This window comes from Orycteropus afer, unplaced genomic scaffold, assembly GCF_000298275.1.
Source record: "Orycteropus afer afer isolate SDZICR_OR568_19922 unplaced genomic scaffold, OryAfe1.0 scaffold00017, whole genome shotgun sequence".
NCBI lineage: Eukaryota > Metazoa > Chordata > Mammalia > Tubulidentata > Orycteropodidae > Orycteropus > Orycteropus afer.
The window spans coordinates 2,434,735-2,450,737 of NW_006921604.1; the positions used below are offsets into that span (position 1 = coordinate 2,434,735).

At 41.7% G+C, this 16,003-nt stretch overlaps 1 protein-coding gene across 1 annotated transcript in view; it reads right to left on the reverse strand.

Moving 5' to 3' along the window:
• Nucleotides 1-6,665, reverse strand: part of TMEM87B (transmembrane protein 87B) — an 83,865-nt gene extending 77,200 nt beyond the window's left edge. Inside the window, exons 1-2 of the mRNA XM_007959514.2 lie at nt 6,501-6,665; nt 2,919-2,979 (exon numbers count right to left, since the gene is read on the reverse strand). Of these exons, the coding sequence (XP_007957705.2) occupies nt 2,919-2,979; nt 6,501-6,665 (226 nt within the window). The remainder of the gene's footprint in view (nt 1-2,918; nt 2,980-6,500) is intronic.
• Nucleotides 6,666-16,003: the final 9,338 nt, after the last annotated feature.

Here is a 16,003-nt window from a genome sequence, read left to right on the forward strand (position 1 = left end):
AAGGAAGTTCAAGCTTCAATGAAGTCACAGACAGAAAACAAGGTTCTGGGAGTTTATAAATACCAAATGATACGATAATATGACTATCTCTGTTCTAGTCTACCATAAAGGTAATCTCACGTATTACATACTGATTTTTAAAAATCAGATTGTGTTTGTGGCCTATATTACTTTTTTCCCCTGTATAACTTTTTTTGTCTGCCAGTCTCAAGTTTTTTTAAAATCCTATTTGTGTAGACTTTGAGATATGAATTCATTAAAGTAGCCAAATCCCATTTTTTTTTCTCACCCACTTTGAACTTCAATTTCCTCTACCAAGAACTTCCTTATCACCACTGAGGATCTGTGATATCACAGAGCTGCTCTGAACCACCTCTGCTTCCTAGCTCATAGCTGGCCTGCTTCCCTCAGCAAAGACCCATATGTTGCTGAGTGTCCCAATAGACGACCAGAGCACAGTATGATCCACAGAGCACAACTCTGGATCCTGGGGAAGCCAATTTTCTCTACCTAAAAATAAGCTGCTCTTTATCCTGTGACTTTAACCCTGGCAACCAACTCTCTAGGTCAAGTTACTGAAAAACAGTAACAGTGACTATGATCTACATAATGCAAAACAACACACTGCCATGGAGTCGAAACCAACTCATAGCAACCCCTCCTTGGGTTTCCAATGCGGTATCACTACGGAATTAGATTGCCTAACCTTCCTTCCAAGGAGTGGCTGGGGAGTTTGAACTGCCAGCCTTCTGGTTAACAGTCAAACGCCTTAGGCACTATGCCACTGGAGCTCCTGACTATGATCTGTTGTGTTGTTGTTATGTGCCATGGAGTCGGATGCGACTCATAGCGACCCCTCCTTGGGTTTCCAAGGCAGTATCACTAAGGAAGTATATTGCCCAACCTTCCTTCTGAGGAGTGGCTGGTGGGTTTGAACCGCCAGCCTTCTGGTTAGCAGTCAAGTGCCTTAGCCACTATGCTACCAGAACTCCTGACTATGATCTAGTACATCCCAAAACCCATTGCCATCAAGTAGATCCTGACTCACAGCAATCCTACAGGACAGTAGAACTGCCCCAGAGGGTTTCCAAAGCTATAATCTTTATAGGAGACTGCCATGCGTTTCTCCCAGGGAACAGCTCGTCAGTTCAACCACTGCACCCACAGGGCTCCTGTGATCCAGTATAGACTTATTAAAATTATTCAAAAACCTCAAGTTCTGTCTTTGTAGTCCTGTTAAGCCAGTATTTATATAGGTAAGCAGTTCCTTCCTAAAAAGCATTATCACTTTAGTAAGCCCTACAATATCAATTAAAATATTAATATCTAGTAATTTTTAATTTATAATATGGTATAATGTATATTTTAAAAGTTTTCAGGGACATAATGGATTTATCACAATTATAGCATTTTATATATTCATAAAGGAAATTTATCTAGTTTTAAATCTGGAATTGAGAGTCAAATTTCACAGAAGTTTAATTATTTTAGATGAAGTCTGTGATGGTTATGTTTGTGTGTCAACATAGCTGGGCCTGGTTGAGGGGCTGGACAACTGGTGGTAGTATTCCCCATGATGAGACTGGTAATCAACTCCATGGTGGAATCTATTGTGAGCAACTGAGTAGTTGCCTTTGGGTATGTGGTCTGCTTCCCGTATATAAGCAGGAGCTTTGGGAATGGTCTCTAGCCTTTGGCATGCTTGGACCCTGCATGTAGTAGCCATGTCGTTGCTCAGCAGCCTGCTATGCTCTACCGACCCTGGGACTTACAACAGACTTAAGTTAATGGCCTGCCATGTGGATTTGTAACACTGGGACTGTGCCTTTTTACTTGTCAACCTTCGGGCTTCTCACCCTTAGCAGCCAACAGCTGTCTGAGTAAAGAAATGCCTCTAACTCCAGTGGGCCGGGAGCAGGAGGCAGAGCTGTACCCCAAGGTTGAGGGGCTTTCACCCAGCCCCTCGAGCCTGGCACTTTGAACTTGGACATAAAGCCTCCAAATTATCAGAATAAACTCCCGTTTGTTAAGACCATCCCATTTGTGGTATATTTCTTGTCAGAGTGGCACTAGGTAACCAGAACAAAGTCTATTTGTTAGACTTCAATCATAATTTTTATAGAATGACTCATATTATATTTTCTGAGAAGGGGTCAGAAAAACTCATTCTTGTAAATAACCAAGTATTGACTAAAAAGAAAGAAAACCCTGAAAGATTAGAATACTTAAAAACAAAACATCTGTTTAGCGTGTTATACATAGTATACATAATATTATACATAGTATTATATGAACAGGTTGTTGTCAGGTGCCATTGAGTCGGTTCCAACTCATAGTGACAACAGAACAAAATACTGCCCAGTCCTAGGCCATCCTCACAACCATTACTATGCTTGAGCCCATCACTGCAGTCTACTGTGTCAATTCATCTTGTTGAGGGTCTTCCTCTTTTTCACTGATCCTCCACTTCACCAAGCATGAAGTCCCTTTTCCATGGACAGTTCCCACATCACAACATGACCAAAGTACAGAAGGCAAAGTCTCATCATCCTCGCTTCTAAAGAGCATTCCAGCTACTTTCCATCCAAGGTAGATTTGTTTGTTCTCCTGGCAGTTCATGGTATATTCAATATTCTTCACCAGCAACATGATTCAAATGCATCAATTCTTCTTCAGTCTTCCTTATTCATAGTCTTTTGCATGCAGATGAAGTGACTGAAAATACTATGGCTGGGGTCAGATACACATTGGTCTTCAAAGTGACATCTTTGCTCTTTAACACTTTAAAGAGGTCTTTTGCAGCAGATCTGCCCAATGCAACATTATTTATACTAAATTATTAATTTATAATATATATTACGTGATGTTGTTAGTTTATAATTTGTTATATTAATATTGTAATAGTTTATTATGCTTACCAGAAAACTTGATCTCAGTAGAGTTAAACATAGTTTTCCTAAACATCAGTGGGCCAGATTTCTAAAATGAAAAACAAAGAAATATAGAAAGAGCTTGTTAAAAGATTTCTCTACTGTTTAAAAGTATATACAGTTTTACCCTAGAAAATAAATCATTCTAATCCTTGTACTCCTCCCTATGACTAGTGTGATTTTTTTTTTTTTTTTTAATGCAAACCTGATTAAATCACTCACTTTCTTAAAACCTGGAACCATGCATCTACTCTGCAGTTGATGTGAGGGTCAGCAGTGCGCCTGCCTCTGGGGATCTCCGCCAAAAGACAGACATACATGAGATAAGTGTTGCTGCCATCCCTTGATTTATGCTGCTCAGATGTGATATGAGCTATCTATTTGCATGTTCTCTTCTTAGGAGCAATAGGAATGTACTTTTGATATAACAACTATCTTCTACCCAAAGTTGTTATGGTTTACTACTGTGCTTAAACAACCAAAATTTTTCCTGTAGCCTACAGGATCCTGAATAATTAAGACCTGCCTACCTCTCTAGCAATAGCAATTTTCCTTCAGTTCTTCAAGACCTTAGTGGTGAACCTGAAAACCTACTCTGGAAGTCTTCTGTGGTACCCCACATCAGGCCTTCCTCTGGAAGTCTTCTGTGGTACCCCATATCAGGCCAAGCTCTCCCCTATATGGCTCTAGTACCCACTCTTCTTCAGAACCCTCATCACAGTTCAAACTACATAATTGGTTATTCTCTGTTATTTAATGTCTGTCTTCCTCAAGAATAAAAATCCAGTGAGAAGGGATTGTGCTTTACGAATGAATGATTAGGATTTAAAGAAAAATAGTCTTTCTTGGTAACCTCTTCCCCTCTCCCACACAGTTTCAACAGTAATAATAAAATCCCTACCTTGGATCTCTCCTCTGAGCTCCAGGTCCACATATTCAATTGCCTAATGGACTTGTCCACTGGGATGTCTACAAACACACCCCACTAACCTGCCCAAAACTAGACACATCCCTCTCTGTTCCTCATCATCTCTTCCTACATTGTCTACCTTGGCTGAAGATGGCACTAATCCAGTTACTCAAACCATGGCTCCTTTCAGCCCCTCACCTCTACCATCCAATATGCCTACTTATCTCACAAACACTTCTTCAGTTTAGTTTTCCTCTCCATCCCTGCCACCATTGCCCCAATTCAGAAACTCAACACTTCTCCATTAACTTAACTGGTACCTCTGACTCCAGAACTAAGCTAAGTAACTAATCCTTAAGTAGCAGCCCAAATGATTATTAGCATTTATGTCTAAAATCTTTAAATGGCTCTCCCACATTCACACCCAAAAATAGCTATTGGGGTCTGGGACCTAATTAAATATACAAAGGGATTTATTTGGTCCACAAGAAGCCTTTCTGCAAAACTCTGAATTAGCTGAACAGATTTAAAATTTGTATTTCACATAATAAAAATATGGATTCTGACTTCACTTCAAAAGAAAAAACAAAGAGAACTGGCAATTCTGTGCCTATACTGCCATGCCACATGGTAACCACCAGCTGCAGCCGAATGGCAGCTGCCCTCTTCATAAAGAACAGGCACTCTATAATCTACTACATTCCCCACCACCCCCTCCAGTCCTAAACCAAGCTCACTTCACCCACTGAAATGACTTCCTTAACCCCTGCAAGTCCTACAATTTGAGACCCTTGGCCTCAGGTTCAAGGCCAAGCTTCTGGTAACCCAAGTCCCCTCTAACACCCCCTCCAACCCTGCGTCATTCAGCAAAAACACCAGGAATTTCCCACACTCTATGGTAGTGGCTACTGCTCTAACCTCCCACCCCCTTCTTTACAAAGGTAATACCTACACATCTTAGGCCAGGCCAGACACCTCCTCCAGAAAGCAGGTTAGGTGGCTCCCTACTATACTCCAGTATCATCCCAAGTATGTCACCATATATGAGATAATTATCTGCTCATGAATCTATCCTCCCTACTATCATCTAAACATCTTGAGAGAAGAGCCTGTGTTAAAATTTATCTTTGCAACACCAATGACAAGCATAGGGCATGGCACATTGTAGGTATACAAATTGTTTCCTGAACTTTACTATCAAAAGAACTATTTCTTGATGGACATATCTCTTCCCGCTTTGAAGGACAAGTTTTAGAAACTTGAAATGGGGAAAAATGAGTCCATTCTTTGTAAAGGAGAGCTTTATACAGATCTAAGTCACACACAAATAAATCTGGCTGACTAAAGATTATGTGGGACCCAGGGAACAAACTTTTCTTCCTTATGTGCAGGAAGCAAAGATATTCTTCTCTCTGTTCTTTGGACTCATGCCACTTGAATTACACTTGGCAAAGATTCTTACAGATATGCACAAGTAGTCAATCTGTACATAGTTGATCTCTTCCCTTATCATCTAATAAAGTTTATAATCTTGCCCATTCACTACAGAAGCTGAGGGAAACCATGAGTGTGGTTCCCTGAGCTTTGCTTTTTACTGGTCAGATAAATTCAATAATGCAGCTATGCAGGCTGGTGCACAAAAGAGGGTAACTACAAAATAAAAGGCTTCCTGGAAGAAATGACTGCACTGAGCCTGAAAACTTCTGAAAGATACCTACATTTGTTCCTCTGTGTAGCTTTTGTGTTGTAGAAGTATCTGTAGCCTCTGGTTACTTTCTTTGTCTGCTTGAGGAAGTCAAAATACGTTTCAACTTTAGAACTTGGACATCATTTCAATGCCTGTAGAAAACACTCATCCCAAACACAGAGCTGGGTGAGTCATGTGAGCTAGGAAAAACAGGAGATAATGCCTCTACCCAACTTCCTGTCTCTCTCTCGCTAGATTTTCCATAATGCTATCCCTGCATCCCTCCCACTTCATCTCACCAACTACTGGACGCCAAGTTCTCATATGGCCTGCCTGCTCTGGAAAGGAAGAGTTTCCACCAACTCATCCCTCCAGACTCGCCTTTCAAACACTCCTTAACCACCCCACCTCCACACACACAATCCCGGAACTCCGATAAGAGCTGCAGGAAATTAGAGAACCCAAAAAGTGGAAAAAAGGGATAGGTGGCTATTCCATGTCATTGGGGAGGGGGGTGAGGAAGCGACATCTGTTCTAAGTTTATGCCGAAACAAAGCCCCAGAAAATTTTTTCTGTGGCCTCATAGATGTGCTTCACCCACGCAGAAAGTGAGTCGAATCCTAAAGACCCTCTAGTAGTGCCCAGAAATTTTGGGCTCAGGGTTGAATAAAAAAGGGCCTGATATAGACAGCGGGACGCCAGTACTCTGGGAAAAGTGATCCTCATTCATAAACAATGATAGCGCTTAGAAGGGAGAGCCATCCCCAAGACCAATAACAACAACAAAAAAAAAAACCCTAATAACTGAGAAAAGGCCCAAAGTGTACGAGATGATCCGGAGCTGGCCCGGCAGGGACGTGATGAACAAGCCTGGTGCCGGGCTCCTGGGATTGAACACGTGGAACCCAGGGAGCTGCGGGAGAACCCGAAGGACCCAAAGACGCGCCCCGCCTCGGTTCCAACACCCACTTACGTCGTTGACTGTCGCTACCCAGAACCCGGGCTCGGGGACGGCGTCCACAGCCGCCAGGGCCCAGCATAGTAGACACACAGCGACACGCAGCAGCGGGACCCCGGCAGGAAAAGAAGAGCAGTGGCGGGGAAAACTCGAGACCCAAGCATTGCAGGCAGCAGCCATCTTGACGTGGAAGCCGCACCTGGCGCCCTGTGACCCCGGCTACGCCCTAAGCCCTACACCTAGTGTAGCTCCGCCCCCAAAAGGCTGGTGGGGTTAGAGAGGTGAGGCTCCTGTTGAGAAGGCGTGCCTAAGAGATGGAGGAAGGGGCTTGAGCCAGGGCCGTAGAGGAGGGGCTTGAGCCTGAGATGCTGGTCGGGAGCCTGGAGGCGGGGCCAGGGCTTGGGAAAAGGAGCCGTAGTGGGGAGCGTGGAGATTAACTAGGTCTGGGCGTGGAGGCGGGCCCAAAGCCTGGGAAGCGGAACCTGAAGTGGGCGGAGGGGGACGTTCACGGTCCGGTACCCGGGAAACTTGAGTCCAAGTGGACGCAGGACCAGGATTTGTAGGCGATTTCAGGGCTGGGTCCTGGAGGCGGGAGATCTGGCTTAGGACCGGGCTGGACTTGAGGCGAAGCCGCTTGTTCGTGACTCCACACGGCAGCGGCTGCGGTCGCATCCTCAGAGAAGGATGTGCGGGCCAAAGTTTTGCTTCCCTTGTCTCAGTTTCTTGCTTCGGCTGTTCTTAGCCCTGCCCCGACCCTCGTTGCTCTGGCGAAACAAATTATTCTCTTTAAATACCTGAGAAGAGCTTTACAGCTATTGCCAGTTGAATAAAAGTTACTGTGTTGTAAGAAGAATGTAGGTAGTATAGCTAATAATTTTTAGAACAAAGTTGCCAAATTGCTTAAAACCCAGTGGAGCAGGGCTTAGGTTGGGCTATTGTGTACCTCACCTGTCATTTACAACTATGGAAGCTGAATACATGTCTCGCTGTCAAAGAGAACTAATTAATTTATTATCAAATGTAAATAATGTCCAGAGGGAGAATACAATCCTTAATTAACATTGTTATTAACGTAAAATAGAATCAATTATAATCAAGAGGCTCTAACTGCCTTACCAGAAAGCTAATCATTCAATGAAAATTTTAAGAACCTACTCTGTACTTGTCACTGGGTGGCTCAAACTGTTGGCAGTTGGAACCCCTCTGGCAGTGTTGTGGAAGGCTTGATGATCTTCCATAAATTACAGCCAAGAAACATCTATGGAGCAGTTCTATTCTGTAACACATGCGGTTTGCTGGTCTGATGATAGATCCTGGTAGGACCACTGAGACTATGGCCCCTCCCTAGCTGCCCTTCAGGTATGGAAATGAACCCACACCTGTGGTTTCCAGCCAAACAAAAGAAAGGCATATGAGTTGAACATTTACCTGAGGTAGAAACACTCCTTGGAGAGAACAATCATGGGAGAAAGAAGGGCTGCTTTTGCACAGGGAGACAGCTCAGGGGGCAGGAGTGCATGAAGGGATGGACACAGGGAAGAGGTAACTATGGGGAGGAAGCGGGAGGGGAGCTGTTGCATTGTGGTAAACTGTGGTCAATGACATGAGACAAAGTATATGTGAACTGCTGTGTGGAAAGTGAATTTGCTCTGTAAATCTTCACCCAAATCATAGTAAAAAAGAAAAAAAAAAAGAATTTTTTAGAATAATAGATAGTGGCCTCAACTGCAGCCATAGGGATGGAGATTTAGATGGATTCCAGAGACATGGAAATAGAGATTTTAATGAAAAAACCTTGGTGACTGGCTAGATATTGGGGCTTAGATAGGAGAGGAGTTGAGGCTGGTACCCAAATCTCTGACTGCAACAACGGAAATGTGAAATACCAGGAAGAAAAGCAAGTTTGAACAAGTTAAATCTAAATTGCCCCATGGGACATCCAAAGAAGTGGACACATCAATCTCCGACTCTTACATCAGGAAAGCAATTGGAACTTTGGGATTACCTGCACGTAGATAGAGACTGAAGCCATGAGAGAGTGTGAGATAGCCTTGGGAGACCAGGACAGGGGAAGGAAAGGAGCACTGGAAGCTAATCCTGAAAAGCAAAGGATCACAGAAGGTTAGACCATCTCAATCCTGGCTGCACAGGAAGTCATGAGCTTTACAAAATTCCAAGGCACCAATTTGGGAAAGATGGTGGCAGTGGAGATTACATAGTTTTTTAAATCCACCTGTTGTTGTGTGATGTCAAGTTGATTTTAACTCACAGTGACCCTATAGGACAGAGTAGAACTGCACCATAGAGTTCTTGAAGGTGTAATCTTTACAGAAGCAAATTACCACAGCTTTCTCCAGTGGAGCAGCCGGTAGGTTCAAAACACTCACATTTTAGTTGGCAGCCAAGTGCTTAACTACTCCACCACCAGGGCTCCTTAATCTACCTGAATCCTCCCATAATCCTCTACTATGACAGAGCAACCAAAAAACCACAGGCAACATGCATAATACAGCCAAGACAAAGTATTCCTACAAAACCCCAAATACAGATGAGTGTTATCCGCATCTAGGCAAGGGGAAGTCGAGGAAAAAATGGAACGTTGGGTGGACCTGAGCATAGGAGAGCCCCATATCCCTAGCAGGCACTCACTGGACATCCAAGAACAGCAGCCAGGGCAGAGAGGGGGCTCTGCCGGATCTAATTCAGAGGTGAGGGTAAAAGGACCATAAGAAAATGTCTGATGGTGCTGGAGGAGTCTGTGCTGCAGAAATTCTTAAAACTAACACATGGAGGCTTCCACCCAAAACAAAGCCTTGTAGTAAAGAGAAACTGTCGCAAGCAGAATTCAAACACAGCAGACAGGAACAGTGAGAAAAAAGGAAGGAGAAAGTTCAGATAAAAATGGGTGAAGTGAGCAAACCCTGGATGTCTGAGCAAGTTCAAGGCTATGTTTTAAAAGTATCTCATAAAAACAAGAGGGAGCTCTAGAGCATGAAGTTAGAAAAAGTTATTCAGTTCAGTACTTCTTCCAAAAAGTTCAAGAAAACTAATTACACATTAAAATAAGTGCAAAAAGGGCAAGAAGGCCGCATATTCTGACCTCCTAGAACCCCACAAGAGGAAGACAGGGTTACCAGCAGTAACCCAAGGCCTATTGCTGCCAGGCCAGGTGTGCTGTCTCCCTCCAGCCCTTTCTCCAACCGTTCCTCCCAAAGCACCCACCTCCTCTCTCCTGGGTTCACTAATTCCCTGCAGTGGCCACACAGAGCTCACAGATTATGGGGTTTATTAGGGAAGCACCACAGGCTACAATTTGAGTTCAGGAAAAAAAACGCTTAGTCTCTCTCCCAGCCCACCATCCCTCAGCCAACAGTCTCTCACAGTCTCTTTCCCAGCAATGCTGGTCTCTCAGTGTCTCACTCAGCAATGCGTGTCTCTTGCGTCTCTTTCCCAGCAGTGTGTGTCTCAGGAGCGCGTGTCTCTTTCAGCAGCATGTCTTCCTCAACCAGCAGTCAGAGAGTTCTGCCTCTAGGAGGCCTCCTTTTGAGCCTGGCAGACTGGCCAAACTAGCCAATCACAGCATCATAACTCTAAGCACCTAAGAGAGAGTGGGAAACTCCTAGAACATTGTTTTGTGCCACTCCCAACAGAAATACTCCAGGTGGGCGACTTTAGCAATCAGGATCTCCTCAGTTGCTAATAGCAATTCCCACCTTCGAGTTTACAAAGACTTACGGGTAGAAAAGCCACACTAAGTAATTTACTACACCGCAATAAGCAATAGTAAAATTGTGATGCAGACGAAGTTATTATGAAATAAAAGAAAATATAGACTACAGTACACACTTCAATGAAAAATGAAAGCATGCCAGAAAGACATGCCACAAAAGCCTTGAAAACTGCAACCTAGTACTTCAAAATTAAATTAAGAAAGGAGATGTGAATAAACAACATAAATCAGAATTAGAAAACATAGGAGAGAAGGTGATAGAATTCAGGAAAGAATGAGAAAAAATATTTCAGAAATAAAGACTAGAAGGGAAGCTAGAATGAATAAAAATAATAAATATTAACAAGAAAGAGATGAAACTGAGATGATTATTAAAAATCTAAAATAATGAAATAATTGGAATTCATGAGGACATGTCAGATATCGAAAATAAATTGTTGTTGTTGTTGTTATGTGCCGTTGAGTCGGCCCCGACTCATGGCGACCCCTCCTTGGGTTTCCGAGGCAGTATCACTACGGAAGTAGGATTGCCCAACCTTCCTTCCGAGGAGTGGCTGGTGGGTTTGAACTGCCAGCCATCTGGTTAGCAGGCAAGTGTCTTATCCACTATGCTACCAGAGCTCCTAAATAAATAAAGGGCTGATATTCATATAATAGAAGATCCTGAAGAAAAAAAGTAATGCAACATAACAAACACAAAAAATATAATTCAAGAAAATGTTCCCAAAATAAAAAGAACTTGAAACCATGTAATAAAAGGGTATAGGGGAAATTGACTCTGGAAGACCAATAAAATAAAACATATTTGAGTAAAAATTACTAGGATTTCTTTTAAGGAAAAATTATTTGTGTCTCTAAGCCAAAAAAAATGAATAATATTTATAAGAAAAAATTAGATTGTCATGAACATTTTTTATAATAATGCTTTATGCCAGAAGACAATGAAGTATTTAAGATACTCAAAAAAACATCAAACATGCAATCAAGATGCACTGATAATTACTGGTAATTAGAATGCAAAAGTTGAAAACAAGGAAGAAGGATCATTAGTTGGAAAATATGGCCTTAGTGATAGAATCAACACAGGAGATTGCATGGTACAATTTTGCCATGTTGTTTTCAACAACATAAATGGGGACTATACATGTGGACCTTGCTGGATGGAATACACAGGAATCAAATTGAATATAACTGTGGAAAGAGATAATGGAGAAGTTCAGTATTATCAGTCAAAAAAAGATCAGACCCTGACTGTGGAACAGACCATCAATTGCTTATATGCAAGATCAAGTTGAAGCTGAAAGAAATTAAAACAAGTCCATGAGAGCCAAAGTACAACCTTGAGTATATCCCATCTGAGTTTAGAGACCATCTCAAGAATAGATTTGACACACTGAACACTAGTGGCTGAAGACCAGAAAAGTTGTGGGATGACATCAAGGACCTCATGCACAAAGAAAGTAAAACGTCTTTAAAAAGATAGAAAAAGAGAAAAGACCAAAATGGATATCAGAAGAGACTCTGAAAATTGTTATTGAATATACAGTAGCTAAAGGAAATGGAAGGAGCTCTAGTCGTGTAGTGCCTAAGGCACTTGACTGCTAACCAGAAACCTGGCAGTTCAAACCCACCAGCGACTCCTTGGAAGGAAGGTTGGGCAATCTACTTCCATAGTGATACCGCCTTGGAAACTCAAGGAGGGGTTCCTATGAGTTGGGGCCAACTCAACGGCACATAACAACAACAACAAAGTGAATGGAAGACATGATAAAGTAAAAAAGCTAAACAGAAGATTTCAAAGGGCAGCTTCAGGAGACCGAATAAAGCATTATGATGAAATGTGCAAAGACCTGGAGTTAGAAAACCAAAAATGAAAAATACACTTGGAATTTCTCAAGCTAAAAGAACTGCGGAACAGATTCAAGCCTCAAGTTGTAATATTGAATGATTCTTTGGGCAAAATATTGAACAATGCAGGAAGCATCAGAAGAAGATGAAAGGAATACCCAGAGTGACCATACTGAAAAGAATTGGTCAACATTCAACCATTTCAGGAGGCAACATATGATTAAGAACCAATGACGTTAAAGAAAAGAAGTCCAAGCTGCACTGAATGCATTGGTGAAAAACAAGGATCCAGGAATTGATGGAATATTCATTGAGATGTTTCAACAAAAACATGCAATGCTGAAGTATTCATTCATCTATGCCAAGAAATTTGGAATACAGCTACTTGGCCAATCGACTGGAAGAGTTTCATATTTCTACCCAATTCCAAATAAAGGCAATCCAATAGAATGTGGAATTTATCAAGCAATATAGTTCGTATCACACGGAAGAAATATTTTGTAGAAGATAATCCAAAAATCATTGCAGTAGTACATTGACAGGAAAATGCCAGAAAGTCAAGCTGGATTCAGAAGAGGATGTGAAATGAGGGATATCGTTGCTTATGTCAGATGCATCTTGGTTGAAAGAAAAGAATACCAGAAAGACATTTACCTGTGTTTTATTGACTATGCAAAGCTATCCGACTGGATGGTAACAAATTGTGGATAATACTGTGAAGAATGGGAATTCCAGAATACTTAATTGTGCTCATGAGGAATCTGAGCATATCGGTACATAGAATAGATCTGTACACAGGCAGTTGTTTGAACAGAATAAAGAGAGAGTGTGTCATCTAAAATCAGGAAAGGTGTGCATCGGGATTGTATCCTTTCACCATATTTATATGATCTAAAAGCTGAGGAAATAATCTGAGAAGCTGTACTGTATGAAGAACATCAGGATTGGAGGAAGACTCATTAACAACCGGTGGTTGCAGATGACATGACCTTGTTTGCTGAAAGTGAAGAGGATTTGAGGCACTTACTGATGAAAATCAAAGACTATAGTCTTCAGTGTAGATTACACCTCAACATAAACAAATTCCTCACAGTTGGACTGATAAGCAATATCATGATAAATGGAGAAACGATTGAAATTGTCAAGGATTTCATTTTACTTGGATCCATAACAAATGCCCGTGAAAGCAGCAGTCAAGAAATCCAACAACATATTGCATTGGGCAAATCTGCTGCAAAAAATCTCTTTAAAGTGGTAAAAGTAAAGATGCCACCATGAAGACTTTGGTATGCCTGACCCAAGCCATGGTATTTTCAATCGCCTTATATGCATGAGACAGCTGGACAATGATAAGGAAGACCGAAAAAGAACTGATGCCTTTGAATTATGGTGTTGGCTAAGAATATTAAATATACCACGGACTGCCAGAAGAACAGACAAATCTGTCTAGGAATAAGTACAACCAGAATGCTCTGTAGAAGTGAGGATGATGAGACTTCGTCTCACGTGCTTTGGACATGTTATCAGGAGGGATCAGTCCCTGGAGAAAGATATCATGCTTAGTAAAGTAGAAGGTCACAAAAAAGAGGAAGACTCAACAAAATGGATTGACACAGTGACTACAACCATGGGCTTAAATTTAGGATGTTGCAGGACCAGGCAATGTGTTCATTCTGTTAGACATAGGGCCATTACAAGTCAGAACCCACTCAGTGGCATCACAACACACACAGGAAAGAAAATATGCTGTATGAGTTTGCTTGTTTTTTAATTCACCTAGAAACCATGTGAGAAAAGTAGGTAACAATATTATTTATTTTAGCCAAAAACTGGCAATAATTGAAATATTTATCAACAAGATACTAGATAAACGAATTATGTCATATTCATACAATTGAATAATAGACTGCAATAAGAGTAAACAAACCACAACTACCCACAACCACATAAATGAACCTTACAAAAGAAAACATTGAGCTAAAGAAGCTAAACACCAAAGAATGCATTTACAGTAAATTAGCAAAACTAACATATGGTGTTAGAATCAAGGATTGGATCCTGTTTGGGGTACTTTGTTCTGCTCTAACAGAAAAATACCATAAATGGGATGGCTTTAACAAACAGGAGTTTATTTTCTTACAGTTTTGGAGGCTAGAAATCCAAGCTCAAGTGCTAGGCTCTAGGAGCTGGGTGAAAGACCCTTGACCTTGAGCTTCAGCTCTACCTCTTGCTCCTGGCCCACTGAAGCTGGAGGCTTTCTTCACTCAGGCAGCTGCTGGTTGCTGAGGCTGACAAACCCAAGGTCAGCAGGTTAAAAGGCATGGTCCCAATATTACCAAACCACATGGCAGGCCATTGATTCAAGTCCATTAAGAGTCCCAAGATTGGCAAACAACATGGCAGGCTGCTAAATGAAGACTTGGCAACATCAGGGTTCAAGCATGCCACAAGATACAGACCGTTCCTAAAGCTTTTCCTTATATACTGGGAGCAGACCATACCCATAAGGCAGCTACTCAGCTGCTCATGGTAGATTCCACCGTGGAGCTGATTACCAGTCTCATCATGGGGAATCACTACATCCAGCCCAGCCACTCAAAATCAGGCCCACAAGTTGACACAGACCCTTAACTACCACAGACCCAGTAAGTAAATTGGATCCTGAGGAGCCCTCGCCCAGTTTTAGTTACTATTCTCAGATTGGCCTGCCATTTTCCAGTGAGTACCTGCTGGAGATTTTGGGATTCTCTTGTATTTGGATCTGTCAAATGCCTCTGGGAGGTACTGAGTGAAAGGGGCATAAGAGAGCTTTTACAGGTACTGGCAATGCTTTTCATTTCTTCTATTTTTAAATTTTTTATTGTACTTTAGGTGAAAGTTACAGAGGAAATTAGCTTCCTATTCAACAGTTTGTACATAACTGTTTCATGACCTTGGGTGCATTCCCCAGAATGTGTCAGCACTCTTCCAATTTCTGCCCTGGGATCCCTGTTTCCTTTCGTCCAGATTTGCTACCCCTTCCTGCCTTCTTATCTTTGCTTTTGGACAAATGTTGTCCTTTTGATCTCATACAATTGTTCTAAGGGACACATTCCTCTCAGGTGTTATTATTTGTTTTTATTTATTTTATGTTTTCTATTTGGCTGAAATGTGGTCTCCAAGAATGACTTCAGTTCTGAGTGAGAAGGGTTTCTTAGGGCCATAGTCTCACGGGTTCCTCCAGTCTCTGTCATATTGTAAGTCTCATTTTTTTGTGTGAATTTGATTTTTTTTGTTCTACATTTTCCCCCCACTCTGTCTAGGACCCTCTGTCGTGATCCCAGTCAGAGTGGTTGATAGTAGTAACCAGGCACCATCTAGTTCTTCTGGTCTCAGGGTTGTATAGGATGTGGTTCATGGGGTCCGTTAGACCTTTGGTCTAATTGATCCCTTGAGTCTTTGGTTTTCTTCACTCTCCTTTGCTCTGGATGGGAAGAAACTAATAGTTGTATCTTAGATGACCACTCACAAGCATTTAAGGCCCCAGATACTACTCACCAAATTAGGATACAGAATGTTGTTTTTATGAACTATGTTGTGCCAACTGACATAGATGTTCCCCAAATCTATGATTCTTCACCTTTGGCCTGGGAACTTTGTCCTTTGAGGTGTTTGGCTATGGCTGAGATGCACACTGTGCCCTTGTGTGCTTTATTGTCTATATTAATATACATGCAAATCAAAAACCCACTTCCATCAAGTTGATTCTGACTCAGAGACTATAGGACAGAGTAGAACTGTCCCATAAGGTTTCCAAAGTTGTATATCTTTTTTTTTTTCTTATTTATTTATTTATTTATTATGATTTGAGTGAAGATTTACAGAGCAAATTCACTTTCCACACAGCAGTTCACATATACTTTGTCTCATGTCATTGACCACAGTTTACCACAATGCCTCA